General features: G+C 35.7%; 1 protein-coding gene across 1 annotated transcript; it reads left to right on the top strand.

The window, feature by feature from the left end:
• Positions 1-570: 570 nt before the first annotated feature.
• Positions 571-13144, top strand: LOC112013982 (metal tolerance protein C4). Its single transcript, XM_065779467.1, is given in 14 exon segments — positions 571-1200; positions 1274-1328; positions 3225-3357; positions 3489-3544; positions 4081-4195; positions 4338-4395; positions 4511-4629; positions 7698-7740; positions 7743-7816; positions 8896-8997; positions 9082-9154; positions 10794-10861; positions 12550-12607; positions 12719-13144. Coding segments are annotated over 14 exon segments (1383 nt in total). The 5' UTR covers positions 571-896; the 3' UTR covers positions 12844-13144.
• The last annotated feature ends 5319 nt before the right edge of the window (positions 13145-18463 follow it).

Below are 18463 nucleotides of genomic sequence, written 5' to 3'. Positions count from 1 at the left end.
CTACAGGTTCATTGGTAAAGTTGTGTATTATTGACTAAGGAATTTAGGTTTGAATCCTATCTTAACCTCATGATTAAAGAGCAATCATTATAGAGAGAACACACATAAGCTACACACGCACACACACTCAATTGGAACATATTTAGTGCAAATTACATTTTTTCATCCTAAATTATCACTTTGATTACATTTAATTCCTTAAACTATTGAAATGCACAATTAATCCCCCAAAATTATAACTCTATTTCAATGTTTCTCTTACAGTATGTTTTGATGTTAAGTGTGACAGAATTTTGCATTTAAATACCAATTTTTCACTCTCTATAATACGTACGGTTGTGGTTAAATTGATCTTCCAATGTTAAATGCCATTAGAATTAACATCAAAACAGGGGACATAAGGCATTATTGAAATTAGAGGGTCAGTTGAGTATTTCAATAATTTAGTAGGTAAAATGTAATTGCGGTCATAATTTAAAATGAAAAGTGCAATTTCTCTTTCTACTTATAATTCATTTTTATAAAAATGTTAAATCAGCCTATTCATTCTAAAAAAAAATGAAATTAAAAAAAAAGAGGAGAGAGAATGCGTGGGTAAGAGAGTAGGATATACCATGAGGGAGACAGGAATCTCTCTTCTCCTTCTTCCTCCTCCACTTTTCCTGTTTGCCAAATAAAGAATCAAACTCAAAAGCTCTCTTCATTACCTCATTTTATTCCAAAACCCCACAATTCTCAAGCTTTTTCAATTTTATTTTTGACCCTTCAAAAAAAAAAAAAAAAAAAGAATGAAAAACAGAAGTAGCTAAAAAACACTTGTTAAATAAAAAACAGTAGACTCTGTCTCTATCCAATAACACTAGGCAGCAGTTGTTTTCTCAAATACAAAACATAGTATGCGGAGAAAATCGCAGCCGTGCTTTAATCTCCTCCTCTCTCATCTCCGCCGTTGCTCCTCTCATCAACAACACTCATATTTTCATTCCTTTCGTCTTGTAAAGCTCTCACAGTTTTTACTGTTAAACCCTTCCTCCGATCATCACACTCAATGTCAAAGTTACAGCACTGGTAGCTCTAATCTGGGTTCCTCTTCATTCTTTGGTCCTCATTTTCAATCATCGAAACGGTTCGTTTTGTTGGGCTTGGTTTCCTTGGACGACAACAACAAGCTTCACCGTCACCACTATTCCTCTCATCGCAGTAAAGTTCTTTACTCTCTTTTTCTCTGTGTGTGTGTGTTGAAAATTTTATTGATTTTTGGTGGTGGTGGCAGATTTTTTTACGAGGGCAAAGCAAGTGCAGAAGATTGACTTCAGGGATGAACACAGGTAAAGATATCTGTTTTTGCTTTGTTTGTTTCTGTTTTTACCTTTGCATTTGGGTCTTGAGTATTAGGTGAGGATTGGAAATGTTAATGATTTTTTTTTTTTTTTTTTTATAAATTTTGTGAAGGTGGGGTTTGTTGTTCTTGTATGGAAAATGAATGTGGCAAGGAATTGTGTTATGTACTTTTGAATTCTTTGTGAATTTCAATAGGATTTTTTAGGATAATGTTGAGAGTTACCGAGGCATGATTTTGATCATTCCCAGAGTGCACAAAGCTCTCACTTTTGCGGAGTCTGGGAGAGGTCATGATAGGCAGATTTACTTCCAGTCCAAATGCTCCCTTTTTGGAGAGGCTGATTCTTGGACTCAAACCCGTGACCTGTTGACAAGGCATGGTTTTGATAGAGATTGAAGATTTAAATGGCTTGTTGACAAGTGTGCTAGCAAATTTTTTTTTTTTTTTTGGGGTGGGGATTTTTATTGCAATGCCCCCGTGAGAAATAGTGATTTGATTTGATTCAAGGAAAAAAAAAAGAGGTAGAGGAAGAGTTGATGAACATAGCTCAGGTGGCACATAGGCCCCTTATAAATTCTAGGTGGAGGGTGAGGACATTCAAAACCTATTGGGTGTGTGTAACTTACCAATAAAAAATGAGGTTGATGAAGACTTAAAATAACTCTAGTAGAAGTAATAAAAAAGGACATGTTAATTAAGAAGGCAACAAAGATAGATGTTGGTTAGGATAGAATGACATGGAAGAATACATGTGGTCATTCTTGATTAGTATGTTGGGGATCTATAGTGAGGTGTCGGTGCTTGGGTGGTGTGATCTCCATCCTGTGGCACCTTCCATTGCGACCTTAAACCTGAATGGCCGATCTCCACCATAGGGATTTCTGTCCACCTCTTGTTTGATTAGAATGACAATTTCAAGGGTGGTGATTTTGGTCTCAGTGGTGTGTTGGTCTCTTCGTTTTGCGGTGTAGGGAAACACAAAGGAAACGAGAGAGAGAGAGAGAGAGAGATTAAAAAAAAAAATTACAGAATATTATTTTAATAGAATGAAGAAAAAACTAGAGTTGGATGTTGAGTGTTTTGAATATGAGTAGGTAAAATAAAAAAAATACAGCTTCTTAAGTTAATATTCAACTAAAAAGTTTGCTATGCATTTGCTAATGCTCTAAGAAGGCTAAGAGAAAATTCTTTATTTTGTACGCTTGTGTTTGACACATGTTAAGAGGATTTAGTGACCTCCCCCTTTATACCTATTCCTTTCTTTTCTAATATACATATTTTAACTGTTCCAATAAAGCAAAAGAAGAAAATTTGAGATTTTTACACTTGAAAAGAATTAAGGAAAAATTATTATATTACTTGGGATGTTGAGTCAAACTGCAGCCTCTGCTCTGAGATTAAAATTGAAGGACCTTAAGTGTTTTAGATGCCTGGATAATGCTTCATTGCAGTCATTGCTGATTTATGCTGTATGTATTTGACATCTATATGGCTCTCTACTTATTCAGTAGTAGCAGTCTAGCAGACCTTATGAGGTTAAATTGTTCTTTTACCAAGAGTATTAGGGCTTCAAGATAAGTGGGTGAAAAGGTAGGTAATTTTTGGAATTGGTATAGGGAGATTTCAGCTAGAAAATGAATTTAATATTTCTACTGTTACTCATATGTTTAAAGAAAAAGAATTCTGTGTACCATCTCAATATTTGAAAGCAGAAGTGTACTTCTTGACAGGCTTATAGTTATAAGTGACTCGACTGCTATGCTTGACATACTTTTTTTTTTTTGAATGCTTTCTTGTGACGCAGAGAGTGCCAATAAGTTTGGCCTCCTTCTTTTGCAATCTAATCCTTTTGTTTTTATTTTCTGTCTCGTGTTTATTCTAGTCAACGAGCAGTCACGACTGCATTGTGGTGCAACTTCCTTGTCTTCTCTCTCAAGTTTGGAGTATGGTTTACAACCTCTAGCCATGTTATGTTTGCCGAAGCTGTGCACTCAATTGCAGATTTTGCAAATCAGGTTTTTCTTCTTAAGTTATTGTTCCTGACTGTGCTCTATAGAATATTCTCATTTCTGATTTGTTACATTGAATTTAACTCAGTTTTATTTATCATCAGATGCAGAGAAACTAATTTGTGTTCACTTTGTAGGCGCTTCTTGCTTATGGTCTGAGTAGCTCAAGGCGTGCACCTGATGCTTTACATCCGTGAGTATATCATAAATGAGTGAGCTTTGATCACCATTAACAACTTCTTAAATTTTCACCATTTTCAACATTCAATAACACGTATAAAATAGTCTTTGAGTCTTAGATTTATATTTGCATGCTTTTTTTTAGAAGTACCACATTGATATGAATAAAATTGATGGTCATTTTGTCATGTCATATAGGCTCAACTTGGACATCTTATTGATTTGATTTGGGGTCATTTTCTGAAAGTTTTGCGATGTTACATGAAAATTTTAAATTAATAATTGATCAACTTGGATAGAATTCTGTAGAGACTAGAATAGTGAACACAGTAATGAACATCTTTTATGTTATTAATTCCAATGGCTTGTTTATTAACACAGCCTCAAACATTATTGCTTGGAGTGGCCAGTGACTTTTGTTTTTCTGTTTCAAAGTTACACTCATATGTGCACAGATTCACATTTATGTGTAGAGTGAAAATACAAATTCGGATTCTAATTCTTTTTGTTTAATGTATGTGCTGAAAATTTTATTTTATTGTATTACAGTTATGGCTATTCCAAGGAAAGATTTGTTTGGTCTTTGATATCTGCTGTCGGTATCTTTTGTCTTGGTTCTGGTGCGACAATTGTTCATGGGTTTCAAAATTTGTGGACATCACAGGTACTTGTCCAAGAGAATCTTTACTTGGCAAATTTTATTACCCGAAATCCTATATCTTTGCTGTTATTAATTCCTATTTTTAGGTGTTGCTTTAGTAAATGCATTTGCAATTTAATAATGAATTAAGTATAATTTTCTTCAGCCCCCTGAAAATATTAAGTATGCAGCTCTTGTGATCGGTGGTTCATTTATCATTGAAGGTATAGCTCATTGCTTCACGATTTTATGCTAATTGGTTGACCCAAGCATATGTGTAGTTTAAATTTTGTCTTCAACTTATCCCTCCTTAAAATAAAGATTTTTTTTTTTCTTAAGGTGCTTCTCTGATTGTTGCCATACAAGCTGTCAAGAAAGGTGCAGCGGCTGAGGGAATGACTGTGCGAGACTATGTATGGCGTGGTCATGATCCTACATCTGTTGCAGTCATGACAGAGGTTATTTATCCTGCCTTTGTTCACCAACAGTTCCTGTAACTAATTGCATATTTTTTTCCTTTTAAAGAATAAATGTGAAGTAAGAGAAGAACGTAACAACTAAATGAAAATAAACTAGCAAAAAGTATAAGAGATTTACATGAAATTCCTATTTGGTCCCTTAAGTTTAGAAAGTTTCCATTTTGCCCTTTCCATCTGTCAGATTTGAATAGTATCAACAAGGCGATTTTGGAGGACACGGGATATGCCACTTTGATTGTTATCAAAATGGCATACCTATGTAAAAAAAAAAACTATCATGTCTTATTGAAGAACGTGGTTGCAGTTTTCAAGATTTAATGACCAAATTGAAATGATATGAATTTTTCAAGGACTATAATAATTACTTTCCTTTAATTATTTTATTGTTGAAAATTGGCTGATTTTTGTGAACTTGTTGGGTTCCTACATGATCCTACTCATCCCAAAATATGATGGTTATGCCTCTCCATTTGATTTTAGGGCAAGGATCTAAATCAAACACTCACCAAACAAAAGAATAAACTCTTAACCTAAAGATGTGACCTTAATTGATTTGGCCTTTACCAAGAGAAACCACCCCACCCCACCACACACCACCCCCCCCAAAAACCCCCTGAAAAAAGAAAAGAAAAAAAAGAAAAAAGAGCCATAAAGCATGAGTATTTCACAGATCTCTTGCAGTGCCACATGTTTATAGTACAAATGTACAATATTTAGCCATAAAGTTATCTGCTAGCAGTGGCAGTGCTACACTAATGCTCTGTCTGGTTGGGGGTTGAAAAAGTAGAGATGGAAAATGGTGGGAAGATGGAAAAGTGGGGGAATAGAAAATTATAGCTTTCCCTTGTGTGTGTTTGATTGGGAGGATGGAAAAAGTGGAGAGATGGAAATCTCCCATGTTTGGTTGCGAAGAATGAGAAGATGGAAATTGTAGTTTGTATAAATTTACTCTCACGTCCCTATTACATAAAACAGAATTTAATAGTTTATAAAATTAAAAAAAAATTACCGTTTAGGCTAAAAGAAAAAGAAAAAAGAAACATGTAGCAGCGGAGGGATGGAAAGGGGTTGATGGGTCATTTCCCTCTACCCCTCTCTCCCATATTCTCCCCAAATTGGGTAGATGGGATTTTTGTGGGCTAGGGGAGAAAACACCTGGCCCACTACCCCTCCTTTCCCCTCCCAACTAAACAACCCTTTCTCCCCATTTTCTCCTTATTTTCCTCCTCCCCTTTTCCATCCTCCCAAAATCACCCAAACCAAACAGAGGGTAAGGCTGCATTTGCTTCAATGTAAAATGTTTTTTTGACAGAAAAATGTTTTCAACTGAAAACTGCATGTTTTCATGTATTTGTTGCATTCCTGAAAATGCTTTGGAAATCATTTTTTGGTGTTTGGCTTGTACATAAAATGGAAAAGAAAATTATTATATGGATATAAAATAATAAGTTTGTTCACAACTTTAAATATCGATCATAACAACTAAAATCAATAAAATCAACTGCTAAGGCCCCAAACCAANCAGAGGGTAAGGCTGCATTTGCTTCAAGTTAAAATGTTTTTTTGACAGAAAAATGTTTTCAACTGAAAACTGCATGTTTTCATGTATTTGGTTGCATTCCTGAAAATGCTTTGGAAATCATTTTTTGGTGTTTGGCTTGTACATAAAATGGAAAAGAAAATTATTATATGGATATAAAAATAATAAGTTTTGTTCACAACTTTAAAGTATCGATCATAACAACTAAAATCAATAAAATCAACTGCTAAGGCCCCCAAACCACACCCCCCCCCCCCCCCCCCCCCCCCCCCCCCAAAACAAACAAGACATAGCCTCTCCCTTCCCCTTACAGCCCAAAGGAAAAGAAGTGTAAGAAAAAGAATAAATGACCTTGGCTTTGGAACCTCATATAAGTTGTCATGCATGAGGCATAGTTATGGCTGTACAGGATGTGAGTACACCTTGTGTTAGCTTAATAGGTGAGTTGTTCTATGCAAAACTTTAATGAATTATTTTACTTAGTTTTTAGATGAGGCTTCAACCCCAAACTTCTGAAGCACTTTATCTTCATTGATTTGTAGACCAGGATATTCTTGTTATGTAGATTTGAAATAAATGTCAAGGTTATGCATAGCTTGTGAGTGGCTTTCAAGAAGTGGAGGGTATGTTTATGTCTGTAATGTACATTCAGATGGAACAAGCTTTAGTTTACATCTTAATATGCTAGTGTTTTCATGTCTTTTGTTTTATTTTATTTTATTTTTTCTTAATTCCCCACAAGTAAATGATAAGAAAACCACTTTAACACTATGTTTCTATGTAAAATGTTTTCCATATTTTTGATGTTTGGTACAGAAAAAAAAAGGCAAAGAAGCCAAGTCAATGAAAACAATTACTATTGCTAGTGGAAAACAAGCACAATAAAAGCAGAAATCGTTTTCCAAAACTTAATACCGAACAAACCACTAAAAATAAACTCCACAATGGTAACATATCTCTCTTCACCTCCCTCTCCATAGACTGACTATTGACTGCTGATTTTTTTCCCCCTTGTAAATGACTTTTTAGTTCAAACCAGTTGCTTTCCTTAGATTAAAATTTTCACATAGATTCCGAATTTGGGGTATGTTTTGACGTTTGAGACTTTCAAGTGGCCAAAAAAATGCTTTCCTTTTTAGGATCTAATTTTGTAAATGGAAGTTTGTGTCTGTATAGTTATTAAGAATTACAAAAATATTAATGATTTTTCATAAGAGCCAAAAAAAGGGTTTTCTGTCAAAATAAAAGGAGTTTAAGTATATGAACCACATTTTACCCACACCTGACGTCGTTCTTGTATTTTCCACCTTCTTGTTGTCCCTTGACTGTTTGTGCTGATATGCACATGACCTTGGAGACCATTGTTTGAAATTGATATGACTTGCAGTGATTACTATAAAGTAGTCTGGCTGTCCAATATTTGGTCTTTAGAAATGTTATATTATAAATATTGCTAAAAAAAAAAAAAAAATATTATGTCCCTTACTAAATGATCTTAAATATGCAGGATGGTGCTGCAGTTACAGGTCTTGCCATTGCTGCTGCATCGTTGGTGCAGTTAATAAAACAGGCAATGCTATGTATGATCCCGTAGGTTCAATAATAGTCGGCCACTTACTTGGAATGGTATATGATTCTTCTTTCTCATCAATCTTTATGCATAATTTTTCTAAGAATGCCATGTTTTTGTCATGAAGCCCCAACTTATTTCTATACCTACCGGCTTGAATTGATCTCCAGTACAAGGACCTTCTTGTTAAATTTTGTTAACTTTTCTTGGGAGTGTGCATGATTGTAGTACCTAGCATTCAAGCATTGGCTTGAGGAATTTTGTCAAAACCATGTGTAGTTTTAATTAATATTATATATATATATATATATATATTTTTGATGGGAGATAGAGTGAAGACATAATTTGAACTGAGGACCTTCTACTATGATATAATGATAAATATCAATTGTCTCAAAAATTTAAATTATAAGAAATAGTGAATATAATCATTTAAGCAATATTCTAACATGATAAATTATCACTTGTCTTACAAGCTTAAACTGTTAGACATGATGAATTTAATAATTCAATCATTACACTTGACCCTCCCCTTAGAATTGGAGTTAAGCTGCCTACCATCACATCTCTTAGACCCTGCAGATGTGGAAGCTTTGTGCACTAGATATGACTAACACTTCCCCTTGCGTGTAGGTTCAAACTCCCACTTAGTAAGTCAGGCCCAACACGTGGGATTTTTTACTTTTAAATGGGAAATTGAGTAGAGATATGGTTCTAACTCAAGATGACTTGCTCTAATACTTTGTAAAACTATCACTTGACCCAAAAGATTAAGCTATTAGGAATGGTGAATTTAATAATATTTAACAATTATACTTATCCAAGGAAAAAAAAAAATCATATTTAACAATTATTTATAAAAAAAATCATGTTTAACTACTATTCTAACAATGGAGATGATCTTTTTTATTTTATTGGTTGATATTAGGAATAAAACGGATGGTTGATGCTTTAGTCCCCCCCACCTCTCTCTCTTTCTCTCTCCCCTTGACACACATACGTGCCTACTTGCGTGCGTTAGGGAGATAAAAATATAGCATAGAAGAGAAAAGGATTTGTAAGATAATAAAATATTACAATTATGATTTTAATTTTAGGTTGTGGTAAGTGTAATTAAACTGAATTTTCTTTGCAGGTGGCTATCTTTCTCATCCAGAGGAATCGTCATGCTTTAATTGGTAGAGCAATGGATGATCATGATATGGAGAAGGTTCTACATTTCTTGAAAAATGACCCGGTATAATCATGCTGATGAATTTATTTTATCCAGTTGGGTTATGTTTGTATTTCATGAGTTTGAAAAATGAAGTTCTTCTTGTAGGTTGTAGATGCTCTATATGATTGCAAAAGTGAAGTTATTGGACCTGGATTCTTTAGGTTTAAGGCTGAAATAGGTGAATTTCCTGCCATTTACTATTCTTTCTTGATTCTTATTGTGATTAGGGTCATAATATCAATCTTCATCAATATCTCCAGCATCCATGGTGTTTAAACACAACTGTTGTATATAAAGGTCAATGTCTATCAATGTCATCGGTAACACGTTGATGATGTGCCAAGAGCCTCATGGCCTGTTGGCATGTCTGGGCTTGGATTTGATCTGGGGCTTTGTGACTATTTCCCTCCACTTAATTGATCCAGCAACTTGTTAGGAGTAGGTTTTAGCAAAAAAAAAAAAAAAAAAAAAAAAAAAAAAAAAAAAAACATTGGTGATGTAATTGATATATGTTATGGACATGGTGGCATGTTGATTTGATTAAGGATTTTATTTGGTATATTGGGTCAATATAAGTTTATTGGCATTCTTCCCTCTCTATACTCTCTACGGGTGATAATTTTTCTTCTCTAGACTTCTGTGTGGTTAATAATTTTTTTGTTTCTTTCCTTTTTCCCCCTATGTTTGTTGTTCAAATGCAACGTATATATTAAATGTTAATTATTTGCTCTTTCTAATTCTTTTTTTAATTTTTTGAGAATTTGTTTCTCTGTTAAATCTTTTTCTCTAAATTGATGCTAACTAATTTTAGATGGCTGTAATGAGAATTCATAATATTGTTGTTTTATTTATCATTTATATGGTCTGTCACCCTTTCTTTTGGGGGTGCGGGGTGGGTGGGGTTTCTTATGGCAAAAATTCAAATTACTACTTTTTCAATTTTTTTCTTGAAAATTTTATTTTTCAACAACCTGTATGTTAGCATTAGGGAAGTTAAATTTTCATTGCAAGCTAGTGTTATATATCATAGTTAAGAAAAAAAAGTGTGGTAGTTAGCTGTTTAATTTCTCATTTTATTAGACCTCTCTCTCTCTTTTCTTTTTGGCCAGTGATTTACTAAGCCTCACATGTGTAGCTGTTTACACACATGCGCACGTGCATGCACAAAGTACAAGTTGATCTGTGAGCATTAAATTTAGCATCTTCTGAATTTCCACCAAGGATTTGCTTAAAGTAGCTTTTATTTAGCAACAAAAAGAGCATTGCATTACAAATTTCACGGGATTAAAACTGTGGCAGTAGAATTTATCTTGAGGAATGTCAAAATATGTAGCAGAATTTTATTTTTGAGATTTACATGTAGGCCTCAATATCCTAATCTGCAGCAGCAGAACTCTGCTTCACTATTTTTGGATGCGAAAAAATTTACTAAGAATTAAATGTTACAGTATACATCCTGTATACTTGGGCTATACACCTTTTTAATTTAGTAAAATTTGTTATTTATTAAAAAAAAAAAATTACAGTTTACTCCTGGGCATGAGCACAAAGTGCTTAGCCTGTAAGGGGTTAATGCCCCTAAATTGCCTGGCATCTGGTTTTTGTGGGTGGGGTCAATTGCCAGTAAGTTTTTACTGGCTAGGGGTGAGTCCAAGGGGCTCTTCTATTTATCAACAAATATAATGAAATTACGGTAGCATAAATTTTTCCTGGACATTGGCATATCAATTTGAGCTATTCTTTTTGTATAAATTTGGTCAAATGAAATTATTTTTGGGACAACAATGTAATTTGATGGTGGCTTGCTGTATGTGAAGATTTCAATGGAGTGATGGTGGTGCAAAATTATCTAAAAAGGACCGGACGTGAAGAGTGGGCCAGACAGGTATATCATCTTAACCTGTGATTTTTTTCATCATCAGTTCACTCTTTGAACTGATTTTTATGTAAGAAAAGACACCACTGCATAATTCATTGCGATAGTAACCTATGCTAGCTACTTGATGTTTAGATGTTTCTAAATGCATATAAATTGATTTTGTCATGCCATATATAAATACAAATTTTTTTTGTCACTTTATTTTTCCTTATGTTTAATTGATTCTGATGTTGTCTTTGTTTTTAAAATGGCAACTAAACTTGCTGGTGTGGCCAACTGAAATCAGCTCACATTAAAATTGCTGACTTGGAGAGTATAATCCAATTTTATTTGATGACGTGTTGCCACGTCCTTGAGGTCCCTTCCATTGAAGAGACCTAGAAGTGGTCTACCTTCACCTATGTGTCTGGCAACAACAACCCTGTCCCTGTTGGTGGGTACTTCAACCCCTTACTTTCTGATGGTGGGTTCTCTGCCATCATTTTGAGGCCCAATGAGACCTCCGTGACTTTTACTTTGTTGTTGTGCTGGTGGTAGAACCATGGGTCTAACCCCAATCCCTCGCTCATTTCAGCCTTCAAGGCCATTGCCACCATGCCTGATAGATTTGTTGGGTAGTGTATTGGCTTTCTTGATTTCTTACACTACAAATAAAGTTTGGGGAATTTTGACTTTATGGGTTTTGGGAAATTTGGGTTTGATTCGTTTCTTACTATTTCTGTTTGATGGTGTTTTCTGGGTTTTGGCTGTGGGTGCCAAGTGGTTAAGAGGAGGGTTGCTATGATTATGATTGGTAGTGGGTTGAGCATTAAATAGCCATGAGAGAAGGAGAGAGAGAGAACTTGTTTTGGGTCATCAAAATATAATGAGGGTGATTTCAATTTGGCACATCAGTAAATTCTGTTAAGAGTTTTAGTGGCAAGGGTAACATTTAAATCAAATAGAAATTAGGACTACAGTAGCGTGCACACAAAAACAAAAAAGAAGAAAAAATGTAGAGGGATGTCTTCCATTGTCACCTTTGTTGCTTAGAGATTCTTACTTGCAAGTTGCAACTGCCAAGGAGATACTTTAGAACATTGTCAAAACGAACAAGTTCTCATGCAATATCTAGACATGCATGTATAGGAGATACTTCATGCATACTGTGAATACTGTGACATCTTTGAAAAATCACAATAATGCTTACATAAGCACTTTTGCTGTAAAACTGTGGATAAAAATAAAATAAGTTTTCCATCAAAGTAGTCTGCCTTCTCAGCTTTTCATTCCTAACAAGCTGGCTGCATCAAGAACTATGGGATAGCATAAGAAGAAGGAATGCTATCTATGATGTATGCCTTTCATGGTCTAGACTTGTGAAGTAAACATTGTTGGATATTTTTGCCTAGTGATCATGCACCTCATGTATGATCCTATTGCATAGTGGTTCATTTTAGTTACTTTGAAGAATAATGCATGTTAACGGATTCCCCTTACATGAGTAATATGTTGTCATTAATGGTGGAAATTGTCTACCTAACTTTTGGGCAAGGATTCCACCACAAACCCCGCCCCCCCTCCCCCCTCCCTTTTTTTTTCTCTAGGGGTATAATCATATTCACCAGGAAATTTCCATCCCTGGTGCATGTGTGGTGCATTTCTGACTGTCTTTTTCTTAATGAACATTTCTGACTGGATTTGATGATACACAGTTTCGTGAAGCGGCAAAGGAGGAAAATACTGCACTGCTCAAGGTCATGGCGAGTTATGGTAAGCATTGTAGTGAGGAATGTGCTTTTTTAATAATTGTTTCAACACGTCCTTTTGTTTCTTTTTTTTGCCTGAGTTGTCACCTGTTAAAAAATTGAGTTTTCATTGCAGGTGAGGAGGTGGTCACAGCTTTAGGAAGTGAAGTTGATAGGCTAGAAAAGGAGATCCAGGAGCTTGTTCCTGGTATTCGGCATGTTGATATAGAAGCTCACAATCCATCAGGCCCGAGCCCATGATCCACATATGTTTATACATAGTCTGTATTCTTTTGTGCATTCTTTTTTATCAATCTAACCTATGATTGTCAATCATTTTCTCATTCAATAAAATTTTGTTACTTATAAAAAAATGATTTCTTATCATTTTAATGCATCACAAGAGGGACAAATTGCAAGTTGTCCAGTGATATCATGAATTTCTAATTGGAAATCAATAAGTTATCCCAGCCTGTGACCTTAGAAGTTAGAACTGCAAAACACTTGTACGGCTGTACTATAAAGAATATATCAACCACTCTTCTTCTTCTTTTATCTAGAATGGGGTACTGATATTGCTTTTGCTTAGTTATGTTTACTAAATTGACATTTGTACAGTGTTTATTGTGTTAAAAGTTTTGCTAGATTTGTAATTATTTTAAGTCTTGCCTTTCCACAACTTAAAATCAAGTCATAAGTCAATTATCAACATTTTCTGTGAATCTCCTGTTTATTCATTGAACTTGCTCGCAGTAACCTGCATCGAAGACTGAAATAAACCAAGACAGTAGGCACTCCATTTACCGAAGGACGGTGTCCAAGAGTCTAGAGATGCATGCCAGGTTAACACTTGGCTTAGTTGGCTATGTAGCTCATGTATTCATTGATAACAACGGCAGATGCTGTGTCAAAGACACTATAGGGCATTTCAAGAGCAATTAGAGATTGTGCAGGGTAAACTTCTGTACTGATGGATCCACCATTCCACCTAGCCTTCTTGCCAATCTCCTTTGTAACCGTACCATTTGTCTTTAGAGGGCTGTAAACAACCTGACTTGAACAGAATTGAGTGAAAGCTAGGATTGTTCATTTAATTTTGTTTTGAATAGGAGTTGAGTCAAGCTCATTTCTAAACTAAATTACGTGTTCAAGTTTGTTTGTCTTCTTTTTGTCAAACAAACTCAAGCTTGTTCATCAGTAAACTTTTTTTTTTTTTGAATTTGTTCACAAACTACTTAATTAACTTAATCTTTTTATGTACACAGTCACATTGTTGGAAATTGGAAGCCAACTAGGGAATCTTTCATAGCAAGATCTGTTATTTTCCATGGTTGAGCTCAAGTAAATAAAAATGTGATCACGTAAACATGGTCTTGCATGTGGACTCGTGCCTGCTACAGGGGATATCAGCCGCATGCATCGGTCCTAGATCATTGACTTTCAGTACAAGCAAACATGCTCTCTCTCTCTCTCTCTCTCTCTCTCTCTCTCTCTCTCTCTCTCGTGGTGTTTTTCTTTGCTTTTATTATGAGTTGTGTCACTGAAACTAACAAATAACGGTGACTTGGAATTTACGAATTTTTGTTTATTAACCCTTCTCTCTCTCTCTCTCTCTCTCTCTCTCTCTATATATATATATATATATTTTGTTGCCAATTTCTTTCTTTGACACTACTCTGGCTGTAATGATATGGCTAGGATCGAAGCAATTCAGCAAATTTTCAATTTTTTTTTTTTTTTTTTTTGGTTAGAAAGGAAAATAAAGACACTAAGCAGCAAGAAAAGAAACAGGACACACCCTGTTCACAGCCCTACCAACGGCATCTGACTCCAAGCAGGAACTAAGTCCACATGACTCCAAGCAGGAAACTAAGTCCACATGCGGACTATTAAATACAACGAATTCATTATCAAGAAGAGTGCCTAGTCTAGCCAATGCGTCAGCGCACCTGTTAGCCTCCCTATAAATATGTCTAACTCTCCTCTGAGGGATCCGAGTAACCATATGCCAGCATTCATCCATTAATGGTGCTCCACTAGAATTTGGAGAGGTTGGAGAATTTAGAGCCTCCACAATGGTTTTTGCATCTAACTCAATCACCACCGAATAAGCCTGAATTTGTAAACACACTGTAAACCATCCCGAAGCGCCCATAACTCCGCTAAATACAAGAGGTACTCCCAATCTTTCTTGCAAACCCGGTAACCCAGAACCATTTTCATCTCTAACAAGCCCACCTCCCCCTGCTGAACCAGAGTTACTAGCCACCGAACCATCAGTGTTCAGAGTGAACCAACCCACCCCTGGCTTCTCCCATCTAATGCTCTTCATGATCCTCATTTTGGTGCCCAAACCATTATAGACACAAAAGAAAAACTCAGAAGCCCGGTTCAATATACATTTGTTCAGGTTTAGGCAAGGCTGTTTTTGATTGAAAACACACAAATTCCTATCCTCCCAAAGCATCCAAATACTAAACAGAAAAACTACATTCCAAGGCAGGGAACCCAAGTTATAGGTGCACTTAGAAGTGGCATTAGAGAACAACCAGTTCGGTAAACTTAAGGAGAAGAAATTGGAGTTACTTACCCGGCCTCCTAAATTTGTCCACACCGAGATGCTGAAAGGGCAGTCACGTAACATATGCAAGATTGATTCAGCCTCGCAATGACACCGAGGGCAGTGGGCATCCACTGGAAGCCCTCTTTCCCACAAGCACTGATTCACCCCAAGACTTAAATGCATGCACTTCCAAACAAACAATTGAATTTTGGGCAAAATTTTTAACTTCCAAATCCACTGCCCCTTAAAAGGAGCCTCCCCTTTATAGTCCACAGCCAGCAAATACGCACTTCTAAGCTCAAATTCCCCTTTGACCGAAAATTTCTAGGCCAACCTGTCTTCAAACCTGTCAGAAAAAGGAACTGGAGTAGCCTGAATGTCTTTCTGGACCTCTTCTGGAAAAGCCATTTGGAACAAAGGCCAGTCCCACCTGCCCGCCAAGTCCACAACATCCTTAGTCTTCAAAACTGCCGCCTCTTTTGATAAAGGCCCATGAATGATACTCCTTAGCGGGCCAAAACTAGTCCAGTCATCATTCCACACCTCCAAATTACTTTCAAACCCCGGAAGCCACTTAATTCCCTTATTAAAAACTTCTTTACCTCGCATCATTCCCTTCCAGATTCTAGAGCTCGGAAGCTTGCTTGCATTTCTAGAACTTAGTCTCTGAGGACTGCAGTATTTCATTCTAAGGACTTTGGCCCACGGGGCCTTATCTTCAGTGTAGAACCTCCAGTTCAATTTCGCTAGGAGAGTTGTATTTCTTCCTTTAGCCGTTTGGAGCCCCAAACCTCCTTCATCTTTAGGTCTTGTTACCTTCTTCCAGCCCACCCAGTGCATTTTCCCCCTTATCCTCGGTCGATCCCCACAAGAAATCTCTATTTACTCGATCAATACCATCCAACACCTTACCAGGCAGCATATTGCTTTGCATTATATAAGCTAGAATAGCTGAAAAGGAAGCTTGAATCAAGACTGCTCTCCCTGCCATAGATAAGAGGTTAGCCTTCCACCCCGCAAGCTTAGTCTTCACTCTATCCAACACAAAACCAAAGTCCTGATTACTGTTTCCTTGGTGTTTGATAGGAACACCTAAGTACTTCCCCAAGCACTCAGTTTGGTGGAAACTGAGAATATCACTAAAAGCCTCCCTATCATCCTGATCAATATTGGGTGAGAAGTAGACCCTAGACTTAGAATCACTCACTGTTTGCTCAGAGCACCTACAAAAGGTATCAAGAACCTCCCTGATGGCACTACAATTCTCAGCATTTGCCTTGGCAAAAAACACAAGATCATCAGCAAAAAAGAGGTGTGAAAAGGAAGGGCCACTCCTGGAAGCCTTGACCGGACACCACACCTTCGCCTCACACTTTTCTTGGATAAGCTGACTTAAGAACTCCATGCACAAAATAAAAATATAAGGCGATAATGGATCCCCCTGCTTTATACCTCTCGAAGGCTTGAACGGCTCGAGGCTCCCTCCATTAAAAAGAATTGATGTCGAAGTAGTAGATATGCAGCTCATGATTCAATTTGTTAGTTTCTTAAGTTACAAATCCTTGGTTTCTAGAACTTGGGAAGTTAAAAAATCATTTCCCTTTAAATCCCACAAAAATATATCCCTTTAAATCCCACAAAAATATATTTAGGAGAATATTTCCCTCTAGGAGAATATTCTTTAGGAGAATATTTCCCTTTAAATCCCATAAAAATATATCCAATAATTTACTAAAAAATAGGGAAACAAAATTTAAGTGAACTTACATTGTGATTAATATTGAAGGTGATGATTTTAATTAGAACTAGAGGTAGTCATTATAAAAGCTTTTTGAACATATGAAATTCCATAAACAACAGCAACACCAGAAAAAGGCAATATGTCAATTTTTCTCTTCTAGATGCAATAAGCTCAGTTTATCTTTATCCTTGAATTCAGACTAGAGCAGCTTGATCTTATCGTCGTCAGCTTCAGCTCCAACAGTTCCAAGTATGTCCTAAATTTAAGTCATCAGATGAAGGCGTGGTGTTCATCGTTCCCAAACAAAGGACAGAAACTATGCAGCTATCACCTTCATTTTCTTTTGTTCTCTCTTGAGGGGCTCTGAATCATGAGGAGGAAGGAGATGCATGCCACAAAGCTAGAGCTTATGTTATTACAAAATCATTTGAAAGGCGATGCACTTAATAAGGCTATGTAGGACACTGGTAATGAGGTTTTCTCTTCTATTGTTTTGAGTTGTTATTGCACTTACATTTGTTGCCATATATTTGGTGATGGACTCCATGGTCGTGTCTTTACTTTATTTAACAGGAGATTAATTTGAAATTTGAGTTGATAAGAATGATATTTTATTACGGCACTCTATGTTCGTATGTTGGAGAAAATTGCTTTTTGCCCCTTTCTGAAAAAAAAATCCAGCATTTTGTCATTTTTCTCAAACTAATTAGGGAAATGTCCTTCTTTTGAAAATCGAGTTTCTGAAAATCGATTTAGACTCTATAGTGGCATTTTTAAGGACCCTATAATGATGTTTTAAGGACCTATAGTGACGTTTTGTAACTTGATTTTCATAAAGTCGAGTTACTTGCAAATTTTTTTCTTTTTTTTACCTATAACTCGACTTTATGAAAATCGAGTTACAAAACGTCATTATAGGTCCTTAAAACGTCACTATAGGGTCCTTAAAAACGCTGCTATAGGGCTTAAATCGATTTTCAGAAGCTCGATTTTTAAAAGAGGGGCATTTCCCTAATTAGTTTGAAAAAGAGGGCAAAATGCTGGATTTTTTTTTTCAGAAAGGGGCAAAAAGCAATGTTGTCCTTCATATGTTGAATAAATATATGATGTACTCTTATTTACAATGTAAATGTGTTGTATTATGTACTTTATTTATAATGCAATTCTGTGTATTATGTTCTCAAATATTTTGGCAAAAGAATTTGACATTGATAATTGTAAGATTACTTTTCTATTCATTTATGATGAAAACCAGGTTCAAATCTTTATTGCAACTTGTTTATTAGCAATATACATATCATAGTTATGAGATTTAAGTTTGTAATTATGAACAAAATTTCATTTTCAATGAACCTATATATGGTAGTGGTATTAGTCTTTTGTGTATGTATGTATATTCAATTAACCTACTGTATAGATTACTCTATCTCTATCCCTCATTTATGTTTAAATAATTTTTAATTTGGCAAAAGCACATTGTACCGTAAATTTTTTGAATCAAGTAAGATTTTATGTGTTGCTTGGATATGTTCGATTTAGTTGATCTTGACACTAACTTTGAGTGTGTGCAATAATGG

Source organism: Quercus suber, unplaced genomic scaffold (assembly GCF_002906115.3).
Source record: "Quercus suber isolate HL8 unplaced genomic scaffold, Cork oak 2.0 scaffold_209, whole genome shotgun sequence".
NCBI classification, from domain to species: domain Eukaryota; kingdom Viridiplantae; phylum Streptophyta; class Magnoliopsida; order Fagales; family Fagaceae; genus Quercus; species Quercus suber.
This window is presented reverse-complemented; position numbering and strand designations above follow the sequence as displayed.